At 37.2% G+C, this 27,275-nt stretch overlaps 1 protein-coding gene across 1 annotated transcript; it reads left to right on the forward strand.

The window, feature by feature from the left end:
* Positions 1-2,062: 2,062 nt before the first annotated feature.
* LOC117315796 (glycoprotein-N-acetylgalactosamine 3-beta-galactosyltransferase 1-like) lies at positions 2,063-25,979 on the forward strand. Its single transcript, XM_033870195.1, has 4 exons — positions 2,063-3,430; positions 20,413-20,499; positions 22,716-23,380; positions 24,843-25,979. Exons 1-4 carry the CDS (start codon positions 3,247-3,249, stop codon positions 25,086-25,088), a joined length of 1,182 nt encoding a protein of 393 aa, XP_033726086.1. The 5' UTR covers positions 2,063-3,246; the 3' UTR covers positions 25,089-25,979.
* The last annotated feature ends 1,296 nt before the right edge of the window (positions 25,980-27,275 follow it).

Consider the following 27,275-nt stretch of genomic DNA (forward strand, 5'->3'; position numbering starts at 1 on the left):
TAAAGGATAAAACCTTAAGTTAACTTTAGTTTAACGTAGTTAAAACTTTAAGTTAAGTGAAATTGAGTTAAAATTTTAAGTTAAAACCTAAAATTAACTTAAGTTAGGTTAAGATAAGTTATGTTAAGTTAAAGTTAAGTTAATCACTCGTACACGATCAATTAAGGTTCTCTATAAAGAACTCAATTATACAATAGCAACAACAGTGAGATCAATATCTACAGGATAACTGTCTTTGAATTATATATAAAAACAATCCTGAGCTGACTAATATATACATCTAATTATTTTTGATATTATTATCACTTACGTATGTAGACAGAAGGTTTTATCTACACGTAAAGCAAATATGTTTAATTATGTCCGGTTTACTTTGCTGTAGATGTTTTTTGTTTTGTTTTTAGTAGCCTCTTGTGCTTGATTGTTTGTTTGTTTGTTTGTTTGTTTTTTGTTTTTTGTTTAACGTCCTATTAACAGCCAGGGTCATTTAAGGACGTGCCATGTGTTGGAGGTGGAGGAAAGCCGAAGTACCCTGAGAAAAACCGCCGGCCTGCGGTCACTACCTGGCAACTGCCCCATGTAGGTTTCGAGCTCGCAACCAAGAGCTGGAGGGCTACCGCGGCCCCCTGGCCTCTTGTGCCTTTTCCCATTTGAGAACATTCCGCTAACAAAGCTATCGGTGGCGTTGTTGGTAAATTTAAATACCTCAGCCACGACCTTCTGACACTGTCGAAGACTATTGTTGGCCATTTCAAACCTTTCTTTAATCTTATCCTGGCAGAATATTTAAATGTAAGCATTTTCAATTAAGAGACAAATGATTTTCTTTTTCTTTTAGAATCGGCATTTTTTTAGGTTTCAACAAAACACGTTGTTATACACGTCTCTGAAAACACGAAGTTTAAATAGGTCAGTTTTTTTTTTTATTCTTGCATAAAACAATGTTCATTTGTTAGAGAACAGTCAAGCTTTAATCAGTCTACGAGAATGGGTAACCTGACCTATGTTACGTTACAGATGTGATGATGTACTGCCGAGTCAAAATACTTCACTAGAAAAATATCAGTCTACCACTATAAGGAATATCGGAAGATAGTAAATTGTTCCTTAAAAACTATAAAATACTACAAAATACAAGATTCCCTTTCCCACGGACCCATTTTTCTTACCTTAAAGAAAAACCTGAACTCAAAAAGAATTCTAGAAAAGTTCCTTTTCCTTAAATCCATTTACGCCACAATCCAGTTATGTTTCCTTAAGAAAAAAATAAATTCAGAAACCTTGATAAACCAGTGCCTGGTTTACCATTGCCACTGGCCCCATGGGATACCTAAAAACGACCCCAGAACCCAGACCATCCGAATCAAAATATACTCCTTTTCTAATTCAAGCAGTAAATAGGCAAGGGATTACCACACTCGTTCCGTTATATTTTTAAGACACCAGACATTAGCCGACGTTTACATATATTTATCCACAATTAGGGATCTACGATAAATTAATCCTTTCGTTTGCTCTATCGAATTTGAACCTCTGTTTGGGTTATTTCTTATTATCATTTGAGCTTGCGTGGCTACCACTCTAAGTCAATGACAGGGTCACAATAACGGTATACACAATAACTAACTATTGTACGGGTATATCCTGCTCAGCGTATTATTAAGGGGCAACGTTCCGCTCAGTCGATTACAAATGGTTATGCATTACGCGCATGCGTAATATGGTACAATAATCATAGTCATGCAATTCCAATTGAAATATTCTGCCACTTGTAAAGAGTCTAAAATAGCTTCCTGGCATGATCGAACTTAAAAGATCGGACCATAGGTAACGAAAGCCAGTAGGATTATGCCTACTGATTGTATAATATTTATTTAGCAGTTGTATTTTCTGAGCACACAGGAAAGACCAAGAAGGATATTGAAGTTTTATAAAAACATCTGGATGTGACTATCATATGTACAATGTGTTGTGTAAATAGCGAGGGAGATGGGTATCACTGTATGGAAACATCGAATGGAAACCGGCCGCGAATGTTAGGAAATCTTAACAAAACAGTAGTTGTGGATACTTCGAAATACTGACAATATATTGATGTGTTTGGTATAACGGATTAGCGGAGATACTGCAGCTACGATTTCTAGGAAATATACGAAACCGGAGAAGTGAATATTACGGATTACCGATAATACGGAAAGAGTGAATATTTCTGAATAGACAAGAGTGAAATTGAAAATAACGGAATAAAAAAATAGTGTTTGTTTTTCGGAATATCGAAAACTCCGGAGCAGTGAAAAATCCGGAGTATCGAAAATACGGAAGCAGTGGTAATTACGGAATACAGTCGCGTTACAAAAAGGGGCCTTGAGAAAACATAGTCATTAGATACTAATATAATAAAATATACAAAGGTTTACAGGTAGTGATAATAAAGGATTTTCTGACAGCAAATTTTAATCAAAATATTGTTCCGTCTACTTATTATGATAGCATGATTGTTATGACTGCAGATACAGTAATTGTATAGGGCACCCTACATAGTGTTTATAGTAACTAGACAATGCGTATTTTCTAGGGTGAACCGAGTTGTCATGCTGAGGTGTCGAATTGCTTAAGAATCAATATCTATTTTATGCATAATTCTATAGATATTATTTTTTCTTTGTGTCGATTGCCATATGGACGAGTGTCAGTAAAACCCGAGATGAAAGAGTAAAATGACAGTATTTGCCGAACTGTCATCCTCGTATGCATGCATATTCTGCCGAACTGTCATCCTCGGGTGAATGTATATTCTGCCGAACTGTCACCCTCGGGTAATGTATATTCTGCCGAACTGTTATCCTCGGGTGAATGTATATTCTGCCGAACTGTCATACTCGGATAAATGTATAATCATTCGAACTGGATATGGTATTATTAATTAACAATTGCATTGGAACGTTCCTTTCTGTCCCAGAAGAGCTATTACATGTACTGTATATTGGACAGCTAAGTGTGTAATCGGATTTATTTTTCATGAGAGCAGAGAGCGAGTAATAGCTAAATAGACGTTTATGTACTATGTATGCAAATCAATTTATTTCTCAATGCCATTATCTCACCTCAGACCGCACTTTACCAGGACAAACACTTTAGCCGCTACTGTCTGTCTTCCCTGCGGGTTTCGTCACGCTGTTGTTTGCCATTTGTTATTTGTTTAACGGTGGTCGAAAGGTTTTGTCGCGGAGCTAAAAATAGCCCAAGATGTCAGCTCATATACTACCTGTCGGTGAGCGCACATGTGCCACACAGCTACACGTGTGTGGGCAGCGGCGCTGTTTACCGGTCAACATCATGAGGACAATCCATCTTCGCCGGACGTATATGTGGGGATTATTTATCGTGGGATTATACCTATACATTCACCTGCTGTACATCAAAAATAAAGGTAAGACAATCCAGCTAATTATATAGAAGTTGACCGAATGAATCGGATTATAAAATCGCGGCCATCTCTGCGTTTGTCTCAGGTATAGCCATTACTGTGTGTCCAGGGTTCTACATGCTTCGGTGGTTACCATGCGTGCTTCGGCTAAGTGGTCAAGCTCGTGCAATATTTATGCTATGGTAAAGTGGCCAGATTGAATTGAATTATTGCACATAACCTACCTGTATACAAATATATCTTGTAATTTGAGCAGGCGTTGTCGAAATCTGGTAGTGAATCCACGTACATGTACACATTGACAGTACTAATTGGGTTCAACAAGCCTAGTAGTTTAAAATTCCTTTTAACAATAGTGACATACCAAAATACAGATTATGAAATAACAGTAGATTATATATTTACCGGTAAAGCCTTTGCTAAAGGTTTGTTGTTCTATAAATAGAATTTTTGTCAATTTATATTGTATCTTCGAGTATTTTTTTAACGCTTATGTTATTCTCCATTGAAAAAATACCTTGACATGCATATGAAGGTACCGCTACCCCCCTCCCCCCTATATTTAAACATGGCAAATTGGTATGATTCATGAATAATATGGTGATTTATGTTATCAGGTGATAGTGCCCCACGAAGACAAGTACAAGGGTACACTTGTTTCTACTTACTATGTATATGTGGTTTAAAAACTTGTGAGACACAAAATAAGGCCCATGTGACCTCGCTCTTGACGTGAACTTTGATATGTATATTGTTCATTTTATGAATTGGTGGTTCCTTTAAGGAGACAATCCTTGGAATCAATATATTTTAGCGTCACGTTATGACTATCGACCGTTGCCTTATATAAATTAAGAGCACTCTTAATTGAAGTCCAATTATTGATTTTTTGATATGTATATTTCTATATCTAGGTATATACACAGGGACCGGGTACAGTCCGTATACATTGTTTATGCACAGGGATCCGATAATTTGAGACCATCTTCGTAATTATTGCTATAATCTATATTTACCTTGTATCAATATTCCGTGTTCTCCTCCAAAACATTACATTTAGATGGCGCTTTGTAACCTATCAACTTCTGAGGGGAAAGAAATAACGTGGACAGATACATGAGGGGTGGGGGGGGGGGGGGGGGGGGGGGGGGGGGTTTGCTTTGGTCTAGGCTCCTATTTCTGAAATAATTTCATGCGCATGCTCAACTCAACTTACTTCACATGATGGCCCTGTGGTTGGTTTGGTTTGGTTTGGTTTGGTTTATTTTGTTTAACGTCCTATTAACAGCCAAGGTCATTTAAGGACGGCCTCCCGTGTGTGCGACATGAATGCGTATGTGTGTTTTGGGAGGCTGCGGTATGTTCGTGTTAAGTCTCCATGTGATAGGCCGCAACTTTTGCCGATTTATAGTGCTATCTCACTGAAGCATACTGCCGAAGACACCTAGCAGGACACCCCACCCGGTCACATTATACTGACAATGGACGAACCAGTCGTCCCACTCCGTGTATGCTGAGAACACTAAGCAGGATTTAACTATAAGAGTTGTTACATTAAGTACATATTGTATGACTATAATTGTATTCAAATTAAAAATCTCGACTTGTCTGTCTAGACACGAATATCGAAAACAAGGAAGACAAATTCAATGGGATTTCAAACAACGTCGTGACGTGTAAAGTGTTAAAGTGTTCAAACTTGACTGTCAGAACCATTGACATATTGACACAGAACAAGTTCTTTTCTAGTTGTAAATGTCGGGGTTTTCATGGGAGGGGGGGGGGGGGGCTACTAAACATGCCCGCGTAACCCAAACATCACTGTAATTCAGTCGTTATGATCCACTTAGTTTAAAAAACAGTGGCACTGGCAGATATCTTTCATGATATTTATGTTTGAATTTTCAAATACCTCACTGAGTGGATGGTTCATATATAGAATTGTTGATTCACATACAATATTGAGTGGTTAGTCCACATACAACATTGAGACATATAGAACTTGATTCACATTTGAGTTGTGATTTCCATACCTCATTCATGTTGTGTTAAATATCGAGCCTACCAATTACACACATTTTTATACTAGACAATTACACTACATGAAAAATTCATTAGCTCAGCAGGATAACAAAATTAAGCTTTAAACAGAAGGAATCCTACAGCGTGATGCCACTTGTTATCACATATGTTGACTTTTGGAAATGAAGCGAGAGATGAAGAGAAAATGATGGAAGTATTTGAAAAAATAAATATTCTTGTTCCTGAATTAAATCAGACACGATACTCATTGTACAGGGGAAGCCCATCTCTGATTGAAGGTTCAAAAACTCTTAACGTCAGTATTTTTAGACGCGTACGTCACTAGTCTAGTAAAAAAAGTCCTTATCAAAATGTGTACAAGGGGTAATCACTTGCTGTGTTCATTATATATTATGTGTGTTTTATTGGTTGTAAGGAGAGTGCGTTTCATAATTGGATTGTAATAATTTTCCTGTCTCTTTTAATGTCAAATAAAAAATGTGTAAACTAAAAACTCGCTACGTGACGCAAGATTGAACATGACGTAAGATTGAACATGACGTAAGATTGAACATGACGTAAGATTTAGGAGACTCGTTGTCGTGAATTCAACATTCACCCACCCCAAAATTTCCCATGCAGGTCTGCTGCGCTTCCATAATTCTGCTAAAAATCATGAAATCCACGGTCGTTTATTCCGACATTCTTGATTCTGTTTACAAAGAATAGCTAAGTTGTTTACAGATATGCTAATAAAAATGGCGGATTGAGTATTTTTCAACCTCAAGTTGTTTACACTCGATAACCAATCATCGTCAAGTTGTTTACACTTGTTAACCAATCTTTGCTCTTATAGATATGATATTGTTTATACGAATATTTTAATATGTAAAGCTAATATATCGCGTCTCTGTGCATATTTACACTGTCGTCTTAGCTATCTAGTATAATTAAGAACTATGAGAGACCTAACACATAACGTTTTTAAAAGCATGTCCGTCTTGTCTAATCATGACCTCTAACGGCTTCTGTAAGGTCATTACATTCTTGTCTTACTTCCTTCCGCGATATGAGATACCAAGTCTAATGAACGCACACTCTCCCAAATCGTGTACTGTCGCCATTACGGAGTATTAATTGTTTTTCTGTCTCCCCTTGGGTGGTCGTTATAGACAGGTTTGACTGTATATATATATATAAATAATTCGTAATGCCGGCAGTACAGTACAGTACAATAACTGTCGTTATTACTATATATATATATGTCAAGTAGTAATAACGACAGTACAGACAAGTAAATTATCGAATTTTCGAGGCAATCTGCCCCTTCATCAAGACACAGGTAAATTACATACGATCACATATAGACATAGAACATGGAACAGTTACACAAATATAGTAGGTATAAACAACAAAAAATATCGTAATGTTGTAAAAACGACCCCCCTCGGCCTATACTTAATTCGCCGAGGGCCTATTATGATTAATTAGGAAACATCTTAGGTGGTGTACAGATGCTAAAAGTAAATAAATAAATAAATATAATTTAAAGGTTTAACAAAATAACATTGCGGGTTGATTCGATGTTATGGCAGCGCGTGCTATGTCGTGAATGTTTTTGTTATATATATATATACACTATGTGTTGGTGATCCGAAGATATAAATTTATACACATATTTATCCTGCAACTGCCACCGCATTGTCGGAATACACCCACCGTTTAAAAAGGCGAACATATTTCTGTCATTTTTGACACCGTTTCACTTCAAAATGGTTATTTTTGATGATTATTTTGATTACTGTTGCAGGATAAATAGAATACATGGTCAGTGTCTTAAAATATAAGCTGTATTTTTGGCTCGGGACAGAAAGACAAAAGTGGCTCGCCAAGGCTCGCCACTTTTGTCTTTCTTTACCCTCGCCAAAATACAGCTTATATTTTAAGACACTGACCATGTATTCTCTATATATCTGATGTCTTTGTTCAATGTCGTCACACACCGATCTGGTCGATAGGCCCTATACCGTGTTTACATAGTCGGTACTGTAGTTATATAGTCTACAGTGTACAGTACCATTTAACTTAAAGTAGGAACTTAAGTTTAATCCTTGATTCACCTCGACGAACTTTAAAACTCAGCCATTTTCTATAATATAATACCATTACACACAATACCATACCATACCATATACATGTATACTTTTGGTTTATATACTATGTATATTTTTCAGGTACAATTTTTTTCGATATCTACAAGTATTCCTCTTGCAAGAGGGCTTCACCATTCATTGTAAACTTGATTCTGTTTATTCATTCATTCTTACATTTATTATAATATTGATTGATTGATTCATTTATTATAAACTTGATTCGGATCATTCATTCAATCATTCATTCAATCATTCAATCATTCAATCATTCATTTATTCATTCATTCAATCATTCTTTCAATCATTCATTCATTTTCAATCATTCATTCAATCATTCGTTCAATCATTCATTCATTTGTCATCATCTTGATTCGGTTCATTCATTCATTCATTCATTCATTCATTCATTCATTCCGCCATTGTTAAAGCTTTATTATAGCGTAACTGTCCGACACGACAGACAGTAGAATGATACTTTGTTTAAAGTTTCAATTATTTGTATTTTTTCCTCAGCAGCAAAGGCTTCTGTTATGTGTGTTACCACAGGATTTTGACATGAATTACTAATCTACGGTCCAAATACATGTATAATACATACCATGTATATGGACCGTTGGTTCGGCTTTTGTGCCAAATCCCTGTGTGTAGATATTTTGAATGGGGTCGCCATGACGTCGAGGAAAAAGGGTCCTAAACTACATATTATTATTGCATTTATTACAGTTTCTGAATACTATTACGGAATGTGGGCGTGTCATTATTGCAGTGTCTGAATACTATTACGAATGTGGGCGTGTCATTATTGCAGTGTCTGAATACTATTACGGAATGTGGGCGTGTCATTATTGCAGTGTCTGAATACTATAACGGAAAGTGGGCGGGTCATTTCTTCATTGTGCTTATTTCTTTAAATTCGATTCTGGGCTAAGAATTAAGAGCAGAATGAGAACGTTTATGATTCATTATATAAAGGTGCATGTACACGTCTATGTCAACAAATCATTTCACAATGACCGCTTGTACATCCCGGCTCAACCAGCTGAGCTTAAGTTGTAATAAAACTCAATCAACCGGGTGGGTGATTTTCCTATCACACAGATGTGAATAAATTCAGTCAGAATCAAAGACACCCACAACGTACGTGTGTCACGACACAAAACGATTGTGTCTACCTTCTAAAGACCAGGTGTCGTAGCCCTAAACAAGCTGATGTCGGCCAGCCTTGACACTGATATCAGACCTCGTATCATCATCCTGCCCCGGTCAAACGACATGCTTGAGTGGATTTGAATAAAAACTAACGATAATGAAAGGATGGAAATCTGGACCAGTTTTTATCGTGTCTGACTGATCTAGAGCAAGTCAAATGTTCACCTCTGAATGAAATGTGTCGTTGTTAGGAAGGGGCTTAGGAAATTTACAGCTGCCGTAGACTCTCCTTCGTAGATCTTAGCCTCATCCTCCATGGCTCAAAACCAGTATGAGAAGCGAGAAATAGAATAAACGAACGCTGAATTACATTCCCTCTTCCCTTCCCCATTTCCCCTCTCATTCATCCCCTCTCTCCCAACCTCTTGGAGTGGAACGAAGGGCATTGACTCTGGTAGATGAGGATGGAGTACCACAGGGTTCGTTCATTGATCCCCTATTGTTTATTATCAAAGTATATTTTTTGTTGTTATTTCATAAAAAAAACTATCGTACATATATATGTAATAATTAAGTTATTTAGATGAACTGGAGAGTTTTCTGTTGTCATCATCTGAAGCTTGTTAAAAAGCTGTTATCAGGTGTGTTTAGAAAACAACACGCTACATTGCAACACAAATGTACATATCTTCTATGTCGATGTCGGTGCAGTGAATAAAAAGTAACGTTCTGATTGGTTAATATTAAAGGTTATGTCATGTGCCGACAATATAGATCTACCGCCTTATTGTTACCCGTTATCTTTATCCTATCGGATCTATTCTTTTTTTCCCAAGTTTGTTTATTCGTCTCAAATTTCCTCTGGTCCTGACGTCGTGTCTGGTGTAGGACCAGAGCGCACTACTATATGAAAATGTGAAATTTGTACTTGCGTAAAACGAGGGTCTATACGGACGGAATAGAAAACCTATATGGAACCAAATGGGTGTTTAGGGGTAAATAAGTATCTCATTTATCCATATATGTAAGGTAGGTGTTATGTCACACCCAGTTTTATTGTATTTGCACCAAAATCTTAGCGACACAAAACGGTGCCGGAGAATTCCACGTTTTCATATATTAGTGCGCGCTCTTGGCCCTGCAAGAAACATGGTGTCAGGGCCAGAGGAAACTCGCGCTACACCAGACATGGTGTAGGGATAAGATTCTTCCTCTTTCCAGAGGATTTCTTCTTTTTTTGAATTGGTTTCCAAGAAACAAAAACTTTTGGAATCAGTCTAAAAAGCCCAAAAATGATGATTTTGCAGGTTGGGTTAGTATTTTCCCTCCTTTTTGGAAAGCACAAATCTCACCCCTGATGGTGTCAGGGCCAGAGAAAACTCGGGGTTATTAGTCCCTAAGTAAGAATAACATTTTTCTGCCCCCTTTTTTAAATCGTCTATTTAATCCTCATATGTTACATGTACATTGTATGTTCCTCGTTTCTGACAAATTTCTGAGTTTTGACTCTAATTAATCGTATTTCATTAATATGGATAATTGTTTATTGTAATCTAAAACTTTAATGATTTGTAATTTCAGCAATCGTGCTGTATATCGATGTTATTTAATTATGTATGAGAGACGTTAACGATTTGCTACCTTATGGATTACATTTTTTCGTTCATTATATTTCATTAACTGACCTATGACCCTACAGTAGCCTTACATAGCCAGCACAGTAAACGCCTCTCGAAATAACTACGTCATAACAACTTCTTTCTAGGAATCTTTTCTATTTGTGTCTCCCTAGAATCCTGTCCTCACATCACCCTGGCTGTTGGTGTCTCCCTAGACACCCGTCCTCATATGACCCTGGCTGTTGGTGTCTCCCTAGACACATGTCCTCATATGACCCTGACTGTTGTTGTCTCCATAGACACATGTCCTCATATAACCCTGACTGTTGGTGTCTCCATAGACACCCGCCCTCACATGACCCTGGCTGTTGGTGTCTCCCTAGACACCCGTCCGCATATAACCCTGACTGTTGGTGTCTCCCTAGACACCCGTCCGCATATAACCCTGACTGTTGGTGTCTCCCTAGACACATGTCCTCATATAACCCTGGCTGTTGGTGTCTCCTTGACACCTGTCCTCATATAACCCTGACTGTTGGTGTCTCCATAGACACATGTCCTCATATGACCCTGACTGTTGGTGTCTCCATAGACACCCGTCCTCATATAACCCTGACTGTTGGTGTCCCCTTGACACCCGTCCTCATATAACCCTGGCTGTTGGTGTCTCCATAGACACCCGTCCTCATATAACCCTGACTGTTGGTGTCTTCATAGACACCCGTCCTCATATAACCCTGACTGTTGGTGTCTCCATAGACACCCGTCCTCATATGACCCTGACTGTTGGTGTCTCCATAGACACCCGTCCTCATATGACCCTGACTGTTGGTGTCTCCATAGACACCCGTCCTCATATGACCCTGACTGTTGGTGTCTCCATAGACACATGTCCTCATATGACCCTGGCTGTTGGTGTCTCCCTAGACACCCGTCCTCATATAACCCTGGCTGTTGATGTCTCCATAGACACCCGTCCTCATATAACCCTGACTGTTGGTGTCTCCATAGACAATCGTCCTCATATAACCCTGACTGTTGGTGTCTCCATAGACACCCGTCCTCATATAACCCTGACTGTTGGTGTCTTCATAGACACCCGTCCTCATATAACCCTGACTGTCGGTGTCTCTCTGACACCCATCCTCATATAACCCTGACTGTTGGTGTCTCACTAGACACATGTCCTCATATAACCCTGACTGTTGGTGTCACCATAGACACCCGTCCTCATATTACCCTGACTGTTGGTGTCTCCATAGACACCCGTCCTCATATGACCCTGACTGTTGGTGTCTCCATAGACACATGTCCTCATATGACCCTGGCTGTTGGTGTCTCCCTAGACACCCGTCCTCATATAACCCTGGCTGTTGATGTCTCCATAGACACCCGTCCTCATATAACCCTGGCTGTTGGTGTCTCCATAGACACCCGCCCTCATATAACCCTGGCTGTTGGTGTCTCCATAGACACCCGCCCTCATATAACCCTGACTGTTAGTGTCCCCTATAGCTAGCCACCCGCCACCTTTGATCCCCACTGTTGCGAGAATATGTTAAACTTTGTTCAAATTTGTGGAAAAAATAGCGCTTTTGTCAAATAAAAAAAAATCTGATATTCACCTTCCATAACTTATGTCGAATACACATTTTCCTTCATTGATAATAAAATGGATCGCCATTAATTGAAGCAAAAAAATACATGCGATGGAAACGAATTCAATGAAAGCCAAATGAATGAGTCGCAAAAACAAAACAATATTTTTTTCTGGGTGAGATGTTTTAATCGAACATGAAGTAAGTACTCTGTTTAGATATGACGGACAATCCATCACACATTTAAAATGTAAATCTTTGATAGTTTATTTGTGTTTCCGCATGTTCCGGTTTTCACAAAACTTATTTGCTCTTTAGAAAGAGAACAATGATGTTTGTGATTGTTTTGTTATAATCCGGGCTGTTCTCTATTGTATTCTCCCGTAAACAATAGCTCATTGTATTATATTACAAAATACTTGACGTTAAATCGATAAGATTCGATGTTCAGTTCGCGGACATATTGTTCATTCTAAGTCAATTGGACGCTTTACTTTTCACAGATCCGTGTTAATCGTTCAGCAGCCCGTAGAGTATATACATTCAATTGGAGGCTGAACTTTTAACCCGTACGTGCTTGCGGCCTGTAGCAAGGCTATTATTAGTATAAAGCCTGGAAATTATTTTACAACTGCGAAGCAAATTCACACCAATTTTATTTTATAAGTGTTCTTGTTAGCCCTGATTTAAGCTTATGATGAATCTTACTGTGGGGAGAAACCGGAGCATCCGGAGAAAACCCACGTGATCTGGCAGGTCAGCTCCATACATGTTCACGTCCGATCGGGGAATCGAACCCCGGCCGCTTTGGTGAAAGACAAGTGTGTTACCACTGTACCAGAGTATGCTTATGAGCCGTAAGGCTTAAAGTGAATAAAACATTGAACCACACGACCGCCCTTAATAGCCTATGATTAGTCCTCGAGGAACGAACCTGCGACCCCAAGCTCATTGGCATGCAGATGTCCTATTCCGGGGATTCAATTCAATTCATTTATTGACTTTAGGTCTATGACCCATCAGTACATAAATTAATATACATGTATTTATATATGTATATATATATATATGAATACAACATGTATTACAATAAAATTACAAAACGTAATTGACTTATTATCATTAAATACGGAAACCGATTAACCGACATATGTACTATATTATGAGGAATATTAACCAACCATATTGTCTACCGGCAACATCAGCAAAAAAAAAATACATTGTATTCCACTTAATCTTACAAGGGCTGCGCCCAATCACAGAATTGATACTAATTATAATACACTGTTACAGAATAAGGATTATAGGAGAACTTTTATAACAGTCAGTCAGAGAGACATGGAAAAAAAGTATCAGATAATACCATTTGGTAAACACGACAGACGGACACCGGGAGGTTCAACAATGTATAAGCACACTATTATGCAATAACCTGTTACATCAAAACTCAACACCTACACAAACCGAGTATATTTACACAATTCTGCAACTAAAAGCTTCTTTGATAAATCTTCCTAGCAAATTCAATTCTTTAAGACTATTTGTGTTCAGTAATTCTATTACTTTGAAGACTGAAGGTTTTTTCCAAAAATATTTCTTTATATATTTTCCTCTAAGAGTTGAATATTTTTGACATACGAGTAAAAAATGAAATTCATCCTCAACTTCTAAAGAATGTTTGAACCTCGACCTCAACCCCAACTTCACGTTTTTTGACGTTTTGTTCCTACACGTACTTAGGCGATTAAAGCCCGCCTCCTCAGTCAGCCGCAAATTGTGCCCCCAACAGGGATCGAACCCCTGATGATTTGAATTTTCTTTCTGGCAAATCTTGACAACAACTTTGAAGTCCTGTTTAAATATTTATTTTTTGTTCAAGAGTTATACCCGATATCTTATAATTAAAATAGAACCGGCTTGTCCGCATAAACGAAAAGATTCTTCGTTTCCAAAATTACTATGTACACAATTTTATGGCATAATCTCTTCTCACTTCATTGTGTTCTGAAAGCTTATGTGAAACTGAGCACACGATCAATAAAATTCATTTCACTGCCTCGAACCCAGGACCTCTGGCTGATACTCTCACGCTCAACTGATCGAGCTCATGAGAAGATCTCTTTAACCGAGCGGTACACTACGGCTAACAATTACCAGGATTACAAGTATATTGATCATAAATCACAGACTTGTCACTTACCGAACAAGCACAACCTTATATAGGGAACAACCAACCAATTGAACAATAGACTTTTGAAACTTGCCCCTGTGTATAGAACATTGAGCCAAGGATAAAATATCTGGCTGCCACTGATTGGCCAGTATATTATTCAGTTCCAAAACAGATAGGTAGCCTGATAGGTAACTTTCCATGGGTAATGTTGATATAAATTTGGTAAGTCAGATTAATTTTTTTTTTTCAAAACTAGAGGTCATGAAAAGTAACAGGTGAAAATGTCAGATTTCGGCGAATTTTTAGTGCGGAATTCACCCAATTTCAAAATGGCTACCCGGGAAAGAATTTGAGCTGAAGGACCCAACATTTATACTTTTTTTATAAATGATAATTTTCCAATTGAATTCAAGAATTTTAATGAGATACTCTAAAACGTTAGCACTGAAGTCTATCGAAAATCAATTGGTTGGTTTGTCTCTATAACAAAGACACAAGTGGTTTAAAGTACACGAATACTTACCGATGTATGACTCGTGTGTCTCCGGAAACAAAGAACGGGGGGTTACGTGCAGCTCTCGTTAGAGCCAAGGAAAGAGATTTTGTGAATGTATGGTTACATTCTTTCCGGGTTTTCTTCCCACGTTTATTATATTCTTTTTAAACACAGGTCATGGTAGATAGTTTTTATGTTTAACCCGGACACACTACACTCGTCCGAACGAACTGAAGAGAGAGATTTTCTGTTGTCGAGAGATTTAATCTATCTAAGAGGTATACTGCACCATAAATTCATTATAGAATCTGGTAGATGGACTCATGTAAATTATCAAAAAATAGAATTTGTCCACACTGTGCTTCTAACAACATCTGTAACGAATTTCATTATTTATTAAAATGTCCATTTGTGACTGTTGCACGGAAATTGTATATTAAGAAATATTTTTCTAATATTGTTAAATTTTCACAGCTAATGAACTCTACCAGCATAAAAACTTTAGGAATTTATGAACATTTATCAAAGTACTGTTTAAAAAGTTATATGATTTGCCCTTCGTATATAGTGTTATTTGTTGAATGTTGTAAATATTTTCTCTCTCTATATTGTATTTTTGTAAAGAGGAGGGATACGTAAAGTTAATTAAACAGCTGTTAACCCCGTAATAAAACTTGCTGTATCCAAAACCGTGAAATATTAACATCCATTGATTTAGATATTCATACGATGTGTGCTATGGTGATTTGTCAGAGTTTCGTATTTCTGTAATATCAGTTTCATTTTGTATTTGTGGTTAATATAAACAAGATTATGTTCCAATCCGATCCGGGGTTTTGTGACACCAAACTCTTAGAACGTCTACATTTGAAATTCTGTAAACATATCCTTAGATTAAAAACATCTACACCAAACTTTATGATATATGGAGAATTGGGAAGGTTTCCATTAAGTATAAATATAAAAGTTCGTATGATTGAATTTTGGGCCAAAATGATGGTCTCAACTCATAATAAATTGAGCAACAAATTTTTCCAAATTTTAAGACATTATAATGCTCAATGGTCTAACTATATTAAAAATATTTTTGAAGAATGTAATTTATTAGATGTTTTTGAAAACTATGAATTTACTAGTATACGCTGCTTAAAAAATACTGTTTTTCATACCCTAAGAAATTTGTTCATATGTAATTGGAAAAATGACGTTTTCAATTCTCTGAAAGGGACCAATTACAGAATTTATAAACATGATTTAAGTTTAGAAAAATATCTACTTGACCTCCCTCCTAAGCTAGCTAATTCCTAATGTAAATTTCGAACTTGTAACATTAAATTACCAATCGAATACGGAAGATGGAATAACATCCCAAGAGAAAATAGAATCTGTAGTCTGTGTAACCTGAATGAAATAGGAGACGAATTCCATTATCTATTTAATTGTAGCGATCATCAAATAGCATTAAACAGAAAAAAATATATATCTAGATACTATTATGAAAGACCAAGTACATTCAAATTTAATACACTTTTTAATTTTGTAGTAGACGATGAATTGAAATCTTTTTTGGTTTGTTTTTGTTTAACGTCCTATTAACAGCCAGGGTCATTTAAGGACGTGCCAGGTTTTGGAGGTGGAGGAAAGCCGGAGTACCCGGAGAAAAACCACCGGCCTACGGTCAGTACCTGGCAACTGCCCCACGTAGGTTTCGAACTTACAACCCAGTGGTGGAGGGCTAGTGATAAAGTGTCGGTACACCTTAACCACTCGGCCACCACTTGTGAAATTAATTAAAGAAATAAGTATACGACTCAACAATATTTAAGATAATCTCTTGCTTAACAAATGTATCGATGTATTATATCATATGTCCTGTACAAATTTTGTATGTATATAATTCTCTACACTTTATATGTTTATGAGAATAAAATATTGTCATTGTCATTGTCATTGATAGACCTACGTCCTCGGTTAATGTAATCACTAGGGTCGGACAAAGGTTCCTGCAACGGATCAAGCACGTCTGTAAACAAAAGATTTTACATTGAAATTTGATAATCATAGTTCCCGTGTGGCATATAATTTTGCACGTTCTACAACATAATTAACTTTTTTTCCTGATCGCTTAGCGACGAAAACAGCCACATACAGTGTAATGTGATACATGGCGAGAGAGATGCGACCTGTTCAGCAAAGGAATTTCTCGTTCTGTTCCTTGTATTATTTGAGGTTTGTCATTGAAGAATATCACATTACATTCAAAGGGGGAAAGACAATGTATGTACGTACATACAGTACTTACGTATAAAACACCATTGTGTCCAAATTCGGTAAGTCATTTCATGACTTTATAAGATAAAATATATTTTATTTAAGTGTCACACATTTTAAATACATAAAAGTACATTAATCACACATATATACATATTACATGGAAATGTCCGACCTGATGAGACTTACGAGACACTATAAACATTTACATGTTCAATATTAAAAAAATAGATATTCATAAAAACCACTTTAATCACCTTTCACAGGATATGATATTGATGTAGTAAATCGTTTTTATATCATTAAGTATTAATATCACTCGTAATATGGATCTATACATGGTGTTATATTAACGCTAGTACCAGCTACACATTATATTGGGACCAGACTATCTAGGTTACGTTCGAGATATTAAATTTATATAAATATTCATCATAGTATAACTACAAAAGAAAATTCAAGGAACGTTGACGTGGAGCAGCGGTATATTTCTGACTGGGCGATTGGGTGCCGTAGATCGTGAGTTCGAAGCCCGGGTAGGGCACGAGTCATAAAGTTATCTTCCTTCGTCATTTGTGTTAATATGTAATTCAACATAAATTTATATATGGTGATAAACTAACTCAGCAAAATTTTCAACAGAACATTTTTATATGTTTTTAGTTTAATCTTTTGTCAACTAAAGAGATAAATGGATAGGGCACAAGTTTTTGCAAGTTATGAAACGCCCCCTCTCCCAAAATACATCAAAATAAAGACAACAATGAACTTTGACAATAGCGTTTGGTTATATACAGTATTTATTTGAATTTAAAAATTCAGTCATTTTTTTTTTACTTGATGTAATAATATACGTAGTTGAAAATATTTTATTTGTCGGCATACAGTTAATTACCATACAATGAAACCTTCATTTATATTACACTAACTTTAAACTTTATTTCATTATTGTAAATTGAAATAGTACATACATCACTAAAAAAATGAAGGTATTCCGAAACAAGTACTTGGTACTTAACTACTTATGTAAATCCGTCTCCGTGTGTTTTATAACAGCTATGGATCAGTATTAATATATGCAGGGGAAAGAAAGAGAAATGGCGTAACTTAGGGTTTAGAAAGGGATGATGCTGGGGGCTTTTTCATTTCAGAAATAAACGCTAAGCTGGTAGAAATCCTAGCTATTGTTGACTATATCAAGATAAAAATCGAACATGCAAATTCTTTCAATAAATGATGAATGTTTGAGTTTGCACAATTTAATTTTTGATATTAGCATTACCACATTCACGAACAATTGCTTTTGTCCATTTGGGACTAAGCAGGAATGTTACCTATGAATCCAAGCCAGCGATTGGTGTTTGGAAAGCCAACACGTGACATCTACTTCCTGGTTAGAAAATCAACGTGCTCCGTTAGGAGTGACGTCTGGCCAGGGTCAGATATCAATAAGCCTTTTGTCGATCATTTAAAAGGTTGATCAATTGAGATTATGTTTTTGTGTGGAATCATTTTTATGCCCCAGCCATGAAGTGGTCAGGGACATATTTAGATGGTGCTTTCGTCATTGTTCGTCAAACATTTGTTCAGATCTTCATTTTTTTCAGCCAAAATTGGAAAGGTGAATGATGTTTTGATGATTTTTTTGGCTTTGCTCTTTTTCCATCAAAAGTGGGATGGAGATGAGGAAGGTGTGTGTGGGGGGCATATATATGAATATATTTCTAGTTGTATTTCAGTAGGTGGTAGGGGCCGCGGTTGCCTAGTGGTTAAGGTGTCCCGACACTTTATCACTAGCCCTCCACCTCTGGATTTCGAGTTCGAAACCTACGTGGGGTAGTTGCCAGGTACGGACCGTAGGCCAGTGATTTTTCTCTGGGTACTCCGGCTTTCCTCCACCTCCAAAACCTGGCACGTCCTTAAATGACCCTGGCTGTTAATAGGACGTTAAACAAAATAAACCAAACAAAAAATTCACTGAGGAATCAATTACATATGATCAATGACACTTGTTGTTTCTCGACTGTTTCTTAAAAAAAAGGTTTGTTCTTACATGTAAATGTAATATATACCAATCAATCAATCTGTCAATCAATCAATCAAGCAATCATTATCGTGTCATGCAATACGTCACAAATAACATATACAGATAAAACATGCATAGCATAAACATTACTGGTAAAAGGCATCGATTTAAAATACTTCTCCATAATTATAATTGATGTACTGCCCAGCCACAGACGGCTTATGAGACTCGTATCACTTATGTTGACGCCTATACTTATACATAAAAGTAAGCGACTACGCAAATACAATTGTAAGCCATTACATTGTAATAGATATAAAAACAAGTTTTGATGACTGCTAAGATTACGAAAATGATCAGCTCTTCTTTAATATTTCCATTAGCAGGGAAATCACATGTTTGGAGAGAGGGGACACGTCACAGTAACTCTATCCCAATGGTATAGTGTGAAACCCATTCGGATCATCCTCCGGTGTACATGTATTTAAAAAAGAGGAGTTCCGGATGTTGTGAAACCGACCAATCGGAACATCTCGCATCTGTCTGCGATAGAGAAAATGACAAGGGGTTCCGATTGGAAACCGACCAGTCTCTGTACGTAAAGGGAGACAACCAAGTCTGAATTTAGCTAATGAACTACGATACCAAATACGTACAGACTGTAATGGGTCATACGGCCTTAAATCAAGTAATTATTTTGGCACGGCCTGTTTTAGTGACGTCATTACAGTGTGTAAACATAATGATTGTTATGTGCTGTATAGCAGTATTATAAATCATTGCACAGCACGCGCTCACGAGCTGTTTGATTACTCGCATCGATTTCGCAGCTGTTCTTTGCTTGTGATTATGAGCTGTTCTAAAACGTATGTTTTATCATACAGTAGGTGTCTGTAATTAGCCCTCGAGATCTACGGATGTTCGGGATATTTCGAGTTTGAAATGACGCAAGTAATCTGCACTTACAAATAAAAAGACATCCCTGTCGGTAATGAGATGTGATCAGTATTCTGTCCCAAGCTTTAGTCCAGGAATGTAATTATAAGCATATCGCCGCTTGCAATTCTGTTCAAAATCATGGTAATATACATGTAGCTTAATATTTAGACGTGACCCCGGTGATCAACTCTTTATATCGACCCACTTTCTATATAAACCTTTCTGGGTACAGAATTCAGATTTTTCAATCATCTGAAATTATGTCATTTAAAAGACTATCAACGACATTTATCACATAACAGTTATGGCGTTATAATTTGACAGTAAAACGTCAATTTGTCTGTTTTATCTAATAACACGCGTTGTTGGTGACGGGTTGTGGTGTGCTTTAGTTCAAATCATATGAGGACACACAAAACAGCATACAGTGAATTTTTGAGGTCACGTGACATCGTGTCGTAACAAATATATTTACTTAATGTGTGTGGTATTTTAAGCTACAGTTGTACTTTCTTTATGTAACTTTTTATATTTTTCAGGGATGTGGTTTGACTACGAAAACGTATCGAATGATATATCCTCAATTCAGAGCTACCGTCCCGAGGACATCGAAGATGACGATACCAGTATGTATTATGTATTATAAGATATCTATAGTGCGCATGCGCAATGAAATTTAAACAGAAGGTAGTATTATTAATGTCATCGATATTTCAACGGGAAAAGTGACATGTTCTATTGGAACATAGAGAATTTAAAATGAAGATGACGTCATCAGGTAGCTGACGTCGTGTTACTACGTTGTTACCGACCAATATCATCTAACATTCAGCAATGATTTGTCCCTATTGTTTTTACTAGAAAGAACTTTGGGCTTGCTCATTATCCTTTTTTCAAATCATACGAAATATCTCTTCCAAGTTCCTCTTATGATGACAGTTTTTGATGTCCTTAAATTCAGATGGAGCCTCGTACACAGCAAACTCAGTGATTATCGCCCTTGGTTGCTATTTCTCTCTTTAAGTTAACAAACCTTAACGTTCTCTAAGCCAGACGTCAAATAAGACTTCCAGACTGTCTGTCCACCCCTTTATAAGACCCCACACTGTCTGTCCACCCCTTTATAAGGCCCCGCACTGTCTGTTCACCCTTTAATAGGCCCCAACACTGTCTGTCCACCCCTTTATAAGACCCCACACTGTCTGTCCACCCCTTTATAAGGCCCCACACTGTCTGTCCACCCTTTATAAGGCCCCGCACTGTCTGTTCACCCTTTAATAGGCCCCAACACTGTCTGTCCACCCTTTATAAGGCCCCACACTGTCTGTCAACCCCTTTATAAGGCCCCACACTGTCTGTCAACCCCTTTATAAGGCCCCAACACTGTCTGTTCACCCTTTATAAGGCCCCAACACTGTCTTTCCACCCCTTTATAAGGTCCCACACTGATCACGAATAATTATAACTGGAGAATGAAGGTGTAAGTTCGTGTCGCTCAGTAAATATTTGTATTCTACAGTAAGGACCGAACAAAATAAATATAAAAATAACCACATCATGTCTAGTTGTTTAGTACCTTTCATTGTAATACCATGGTCTAATAGTTATTGAATTTGAAGTTTTAATTTCGAGTCCCATACTGGTGCCAATACCATATTATGTAATAAACGAAATCATTGTAAACTAATACACCTCGGTTCCTATTGAATCGATTATAGCTGAAAAAAATAGGTATAAGGTGTGGGGCCTCGTCTTTACCAACTACATTTTACGCTACGTTTATCACAGGATCCTGAGTTGTCTGGTGTAGGTGTTTCCTCTGGCCCTGACACCATGTCTGGTGTAGGTGTTTACTTTGGACCTGACACCATGTCTGGTGTAGGTGTTTACTTTGGACCTGACACCATGTCTGGTGTAGGTGTTTCCTCTGGCCCTGACACCGTGTCTGGTGTAGCCAGAGTTTCCTCTGGCCCTGACACCATATCTGGTGTAGCCCGAGTTTCCTCTGGCCCTGACACCATGTCTGGTGTAGCCCGAGTTTCCTCTGGCCCTGACACCATCTCTGGTGTAGCCCGAGTTTCCTCTGGCCCTGACACCATGTCTGGTGTAGCCCGAGTTTCCTCTGGCCCTGACACCATGTCTGGTGTAAGGCCAGAACGCACTATTTGAAAACGTGGAATTCTCCGACGCCGTTAAGTGTCGCTAAGATTTTAGTACAAATACAATAAAATCGGGAGTGACATAACACCTACCTTACATATATGGATAAATGAGATATTTATTTACCCCAGAACACCCATTTAGTCCCATCTAGGTGTTTTATTCCGGCCGTATAGACCCTCGTTTTACCAGACATGGTGTTAGGGCCAGAGGAAACTCGGGCTAGATCCTGGCCCGTACTATAGGTTCATCTCGATTATAATTGCCTCGCATGTGACGAAGTATTGAAATGAGACCATGTTGTCACTTTGGGGTTAAAAACCTTATATTTTGAGAAATGTATATAAAATCATTATTACTTTTCCAATTGTTTTAAAAATTATATAACGGACATAATCGTTCTGATTCGCAACTCCGATTTGTTTGAAATGTTTCATTATTATATCAAAATGAAATCTGCTATAGTCTCTCGAGATATTAAATTTGTGTATTTTTTCTCTCAATACAAACGACAATTTTTTTTATTTATTTATTCAAACGTTGTTCTTATACATGTATTGATAACTCGTTCCGATGGTAAACGCAAAATATTTCAAGATATCCGTGCCATGCCATCGTAAATTCATAAAATAATGAAAGTAATCTTCAATCAGATCTTAGTTATTTTTTTCATATTTTGCAGTTTTGGTGAATACATCTGTAGCAGACGAACTTTCCAAAAAGCTCAAAGTTTTTTGTTTCATCGCCACGACGACGTCGAATTTACTGACGAAGGCTAAAGCCGTCAACGACACGTGGGGGAAACGCTGTGACAAAATTCTTTTTGTGACGTCATCTCCGTCGAAATTATCCATGACGATTTCTTTTGACATCGAGGACTCCCGAAGTCATCTAACGGGAAAGACAATGTCAATGATTAATTACATTTATCGTCACCATATCAATAATTACGAGTGGTTTATGAAAGCTGACGATGACACCTACGTCATAATGGAAAATCTTAAACTTTTGTTGTCAAAATGTGATCACGATAAACCAATTTATCTCGGCCACCATTTCAAAGTACATTTAAAGCAAGGCTATATGAGTGGGGGCGCCGGATATGTCATGAGCCAGACAGCTCTGCGCATGCTCGTGGAAGACGGTCTCCAGAAAGATCGATGTGATAGGGACGGGAATGATGAGGACGTAGATGTCGGACGGTGTCTGGAGACTGTGGGTGTCCAACCTTATAAAACCACGGATAAATTCGGACGGGAAACCTTCCATGCATTTAGTATACTTAATTATATCATCGGGCCAGTGCCGGTATATTTGTTACAATACCCACACAAACCTGCTCGCTCAGTAAGTAAAATACATATATCTCTATATATATATATTCATTATATCAAATCCTGTGCGTTCATTAAGTAAATATTGTATATGTGAAATTTCCAAAACTTAATTGCTTTGAAAGTAAAAGTATATATTTAAAATTCCAAAGTCTGTGAAGGTAAAAGTATATATTTGAAATTCCAAAGTCTGTGAGCTCAGTAAGTAGAAATATATTTAAATATAAAACTATATTTCAAATTTCAAAGCCGGCGGGCTCTGTAAGTTAAGATATTCAAAACTAAACGCCGAGTAAGTAAAAACGTTTTTTTTTTAAATCCCAAAAACTGTATGAATTTGAAATTTCTTTTACAAAGTCATTGACATTTTGAATCTTCAGATAGTGAGAGGTTTTTGTCGTTTTGTAAATTCAGAACATGAAACCATAAAGTAAAAGTTGGAAGATCGGGGATGGAGACAGTATGGTACAAAGTAATATAATTTATTAAATTAAATTTAATGATAAGTTCTGTTAAATTGGTTTGGGTTGGTTTATTTTGTTTAACGTCCTATTAACAGCTAAGGTCATTTAAGGACGGCCTCCCGTGCGTACGACATACAAGCGTGTGGTGAGTGCTTATATGTGTTTTGGGAGGCTGCGGTATGTTTGTGTTAAGTCTCCTTTTGATAGACCGGAACTTTTGCCGATTTATAGTGCTACCTCACTGAAGCATACTGCCGAAGACACCCAGCAGGACACCCCACCCGGTCACATTATACTGACAACGGGCGAACCAGTCGTCCCACTCCCAACAATTCTGGAATTTTACATTTCCATAGAATGTCACACAACTAAATATTTCGCAAGATCTCTTTACTTGTGACTCCATCCCCTCACTCGGTCATTTGAAGTTGAAATGATGTGGATTTTTTTATCAAAGACAAGTTTGAAAATTCGCTACCTGAAAAATGATGTTAATTTGTAGGCAAATAAGAGCATATGGGTACTCGAAAGACAGTAACCCTGGCGTTTACAGTGGACGGGGAAACCCCTACCTGGGGCCTTTTGCCATCTGTAGTAAATACGTCATCATTTTCTTAGTAGGAGTGGGGTTTTGGGGGTTTTTTTTTTGTGTGTTTCTTTTGGGGGGGGGGGGGGGGGGGGGGGGGGGCTCAAGTCTTTAAGACATTACTCTATTCTCGTATATGGAAAGTACCTATTCCATATGTTAATTACCCAAGAAAAGAGCTACAAACTTCAGAAATACATTTTGGTTAGGGATTTAGTTCTGAAAGGAGAAACATTAACTGATCAGCTGATTTTGTTATGAGTCCTAGAAGACATTTAATTACGGAGTATAGGAAAATTCATTTTCAGATTTTCCAGAAAATTCAATAAAGATTTCCTTTGAAAAGTTACAATTAAACAATGTCCTTTAGTTAAGTTATATTGGTGAATATGAAGCCTTTATTCATGTACTTATGATAATTACAGGGGAAAAACTGCTGCAGCCAACTTCCAATCACATTCCACTATACCACGCCAAAGATGATGTACATTACCGAATACTTCCTGTACCGGACAGCGGTCTACGGGAGACAACTCGCGAATATTGACGATGATTTTTTCAAACAGGAAATATCCCGACTGGACAAAGATCCGAGTTCGGTCTTCATGCCTTACGGAGTACACGGGATCTCATTGGTGGACGCTAAATCAAACAAAGAAAATGGCGGGTGAATGATTTCGACTCCTGTTGAAGTAAATGTACCTGCCGCCCGGATAAAGATCGGGTTAGTGTGAGACTGTTCCTCAATATGTGTACATACAATATTGTGTGAAAGTCAGGTGTACATACAATATTGTGTGAAAGTCAGTTATCAGAACAACTTTTTGCAGATATTCAACCTTGGTATGTTATACAATCACTCAACCGTTAGGTTGAATAAAGTGCAATGATGAAAAACAGTTAAATGAAACCCAACTGTTAATTGATTCATATATATGAAAGTGCCCGAATGAAATCTGAATATTAATTATTCCACTCATATGAAATCCAGATATTCAGGGATCACCATTGTCCTGCTTAAAGTGCTCCTTAGGTGAAATCTGTGTATTAATTTGTCCAAAGAAGAAATATCTGTGTATTTATTTGTTCACAGAAGAAATCCTTTTTACAGGGGCCTCTGATGAAATCCTGCTTCACCTAGTCCTCAGATGAAATTTGAATATTGGTTTTGTCCTCAGAGGCAATCCGGCTTTCAAATCTTCTATTAATTTGTCTTCTGATGAAATCTGACGACTAATGAGATTTCAAACGAAATCTATCGATGGTTTCTCAAACGAAATCCTTCTACAAATCATAGATGAAATCCAACTATTAATTGTATGGTCTTATGATGAAATAAGACTTTTTTCTTCTAAAAAAACTTCGGCGGGGCTTTCGGATGAGGTTAGAATTAATCAAAAGTTCTGAAGAAACCCATTTATTGACATTTTTTGTTTTTCATTCGTTCATTCACTTGCAAATCTTCTTTCTCTTAAATCATGACTTTTTAGCTCGTCTCTTCGAAGAAGAGTGAGAGCTTATGTCGTCACTCCGGCGTCGGCGTTGGTTTTCCAAATGTTCAATTTTTGGTGCAAGTGTTGAAACGCATAGTAATTTATGGTAATATGGTCCCTGTGGGGGTCAAACTATCCCCTGCCGGAGTTAAACTAAAAGATTTGTTGGAGAAAAAAAACAGATTTTTGAAAATTTTTGGACTTAGAAAATGTTTGTTAAGTCTTTGGTGCAAGTGTTGAAAGGTAATAATACATCACTTCATAATTGTACTAGGATGCTGATAATTGGCAATAGAGTCCCTCTGGGGTTAGACTATCCCCTTCCAGAGTTAAACTAAAAGAAGTTTTGGGAAAAAACCAGAATTTTCAAATTTTTGGACTTAGAATATTTCTGCGTTAAGTATTTGGTGCAAGTGTTGAAAGGTATTAATACATCACTTTATAATTGTACTAGGGTGCTGATAATTGGCAATAGAGTCCCTCTGGAGTTAGACTATCCCCTTCCAGAGTTAAACTAAAAGAAGTTTTTGGGAAAAAACCAGAATTTTCAAATTTTTGGACTTAGAATATTTCTGCGTTAAGTATTTGGTGCAAGTGTTGAAAGGTATTAATACATCACTTTATAATTGTACTAGGGTGCTGATAATTGGCAATAGAGTCCCTCTGGGGTTAGACTATCCCCTTCCAGAGTTAAACTAAAAGAAGTTTTTGGTAAAAAACCAGAATTTTCAAATTTTTGGACTTAGAATATTTCTGCGTTAAGTATTTGGTGCAAGTGTTGAAAGGTATTAATACATCACTTTATAATTGTACTAGGGCGCTGATAGTTGGTAATAGACTCCCTCTTGGGTTAAAATATCCCCTGCCGGAGTTAAACTAAAAGATGTTTTGGGGAAAAAACCAGAATTTTCAAATTTTTGGACTTAGAATATTTCTGCGTTAAGTATTTGGTGCAAGTGTTGAAAGGTATTAATACATCACTTTATAATTGTACTAGGGTGCTGATAATTGGCAATAGAGTCCCTCTGGGGTTAGACTATCCCCTTCCAGAGTTAAACTAAAAGAAGTTTTTGGGAAAAAACCAGAATTTTCAAATTTTTGGACTTAGAATATTTCTGCGTTAAGTATTTGGTGCAAGTGTTGAAAGGTATTAATACATCACTTTATAATTGTACTAGGGTGCTGATAATTGGCAATAGAGTCCCTCTGGGGTTAGACTATCCCCTTCCAGAGTTAAACTAAAAGAAGTTTTTGGGAAAAAACCAGAATTTTCAAATTTTTGGACTTAGAATATTTCTGCGTTAAGTATTTGGTGCAAGTGTTGAAAGGTATTAATACATCACTTTATAATTGTACTAGGGCGCT

This window comes from Pecten maximus, chromosome 17 (assembly GCF_902652985.1).
Source record: "Pecten maximus chromosome 17, xPecMax1.1, whole genome shotgun sequence".
NCBI classification, from domain to species: domain Eukaryota; kingdom Metazoa; phylum Mollusca; class Bivalvia; order Pectinida; family Pectinidae; genus Pecten; species Pecten maximus.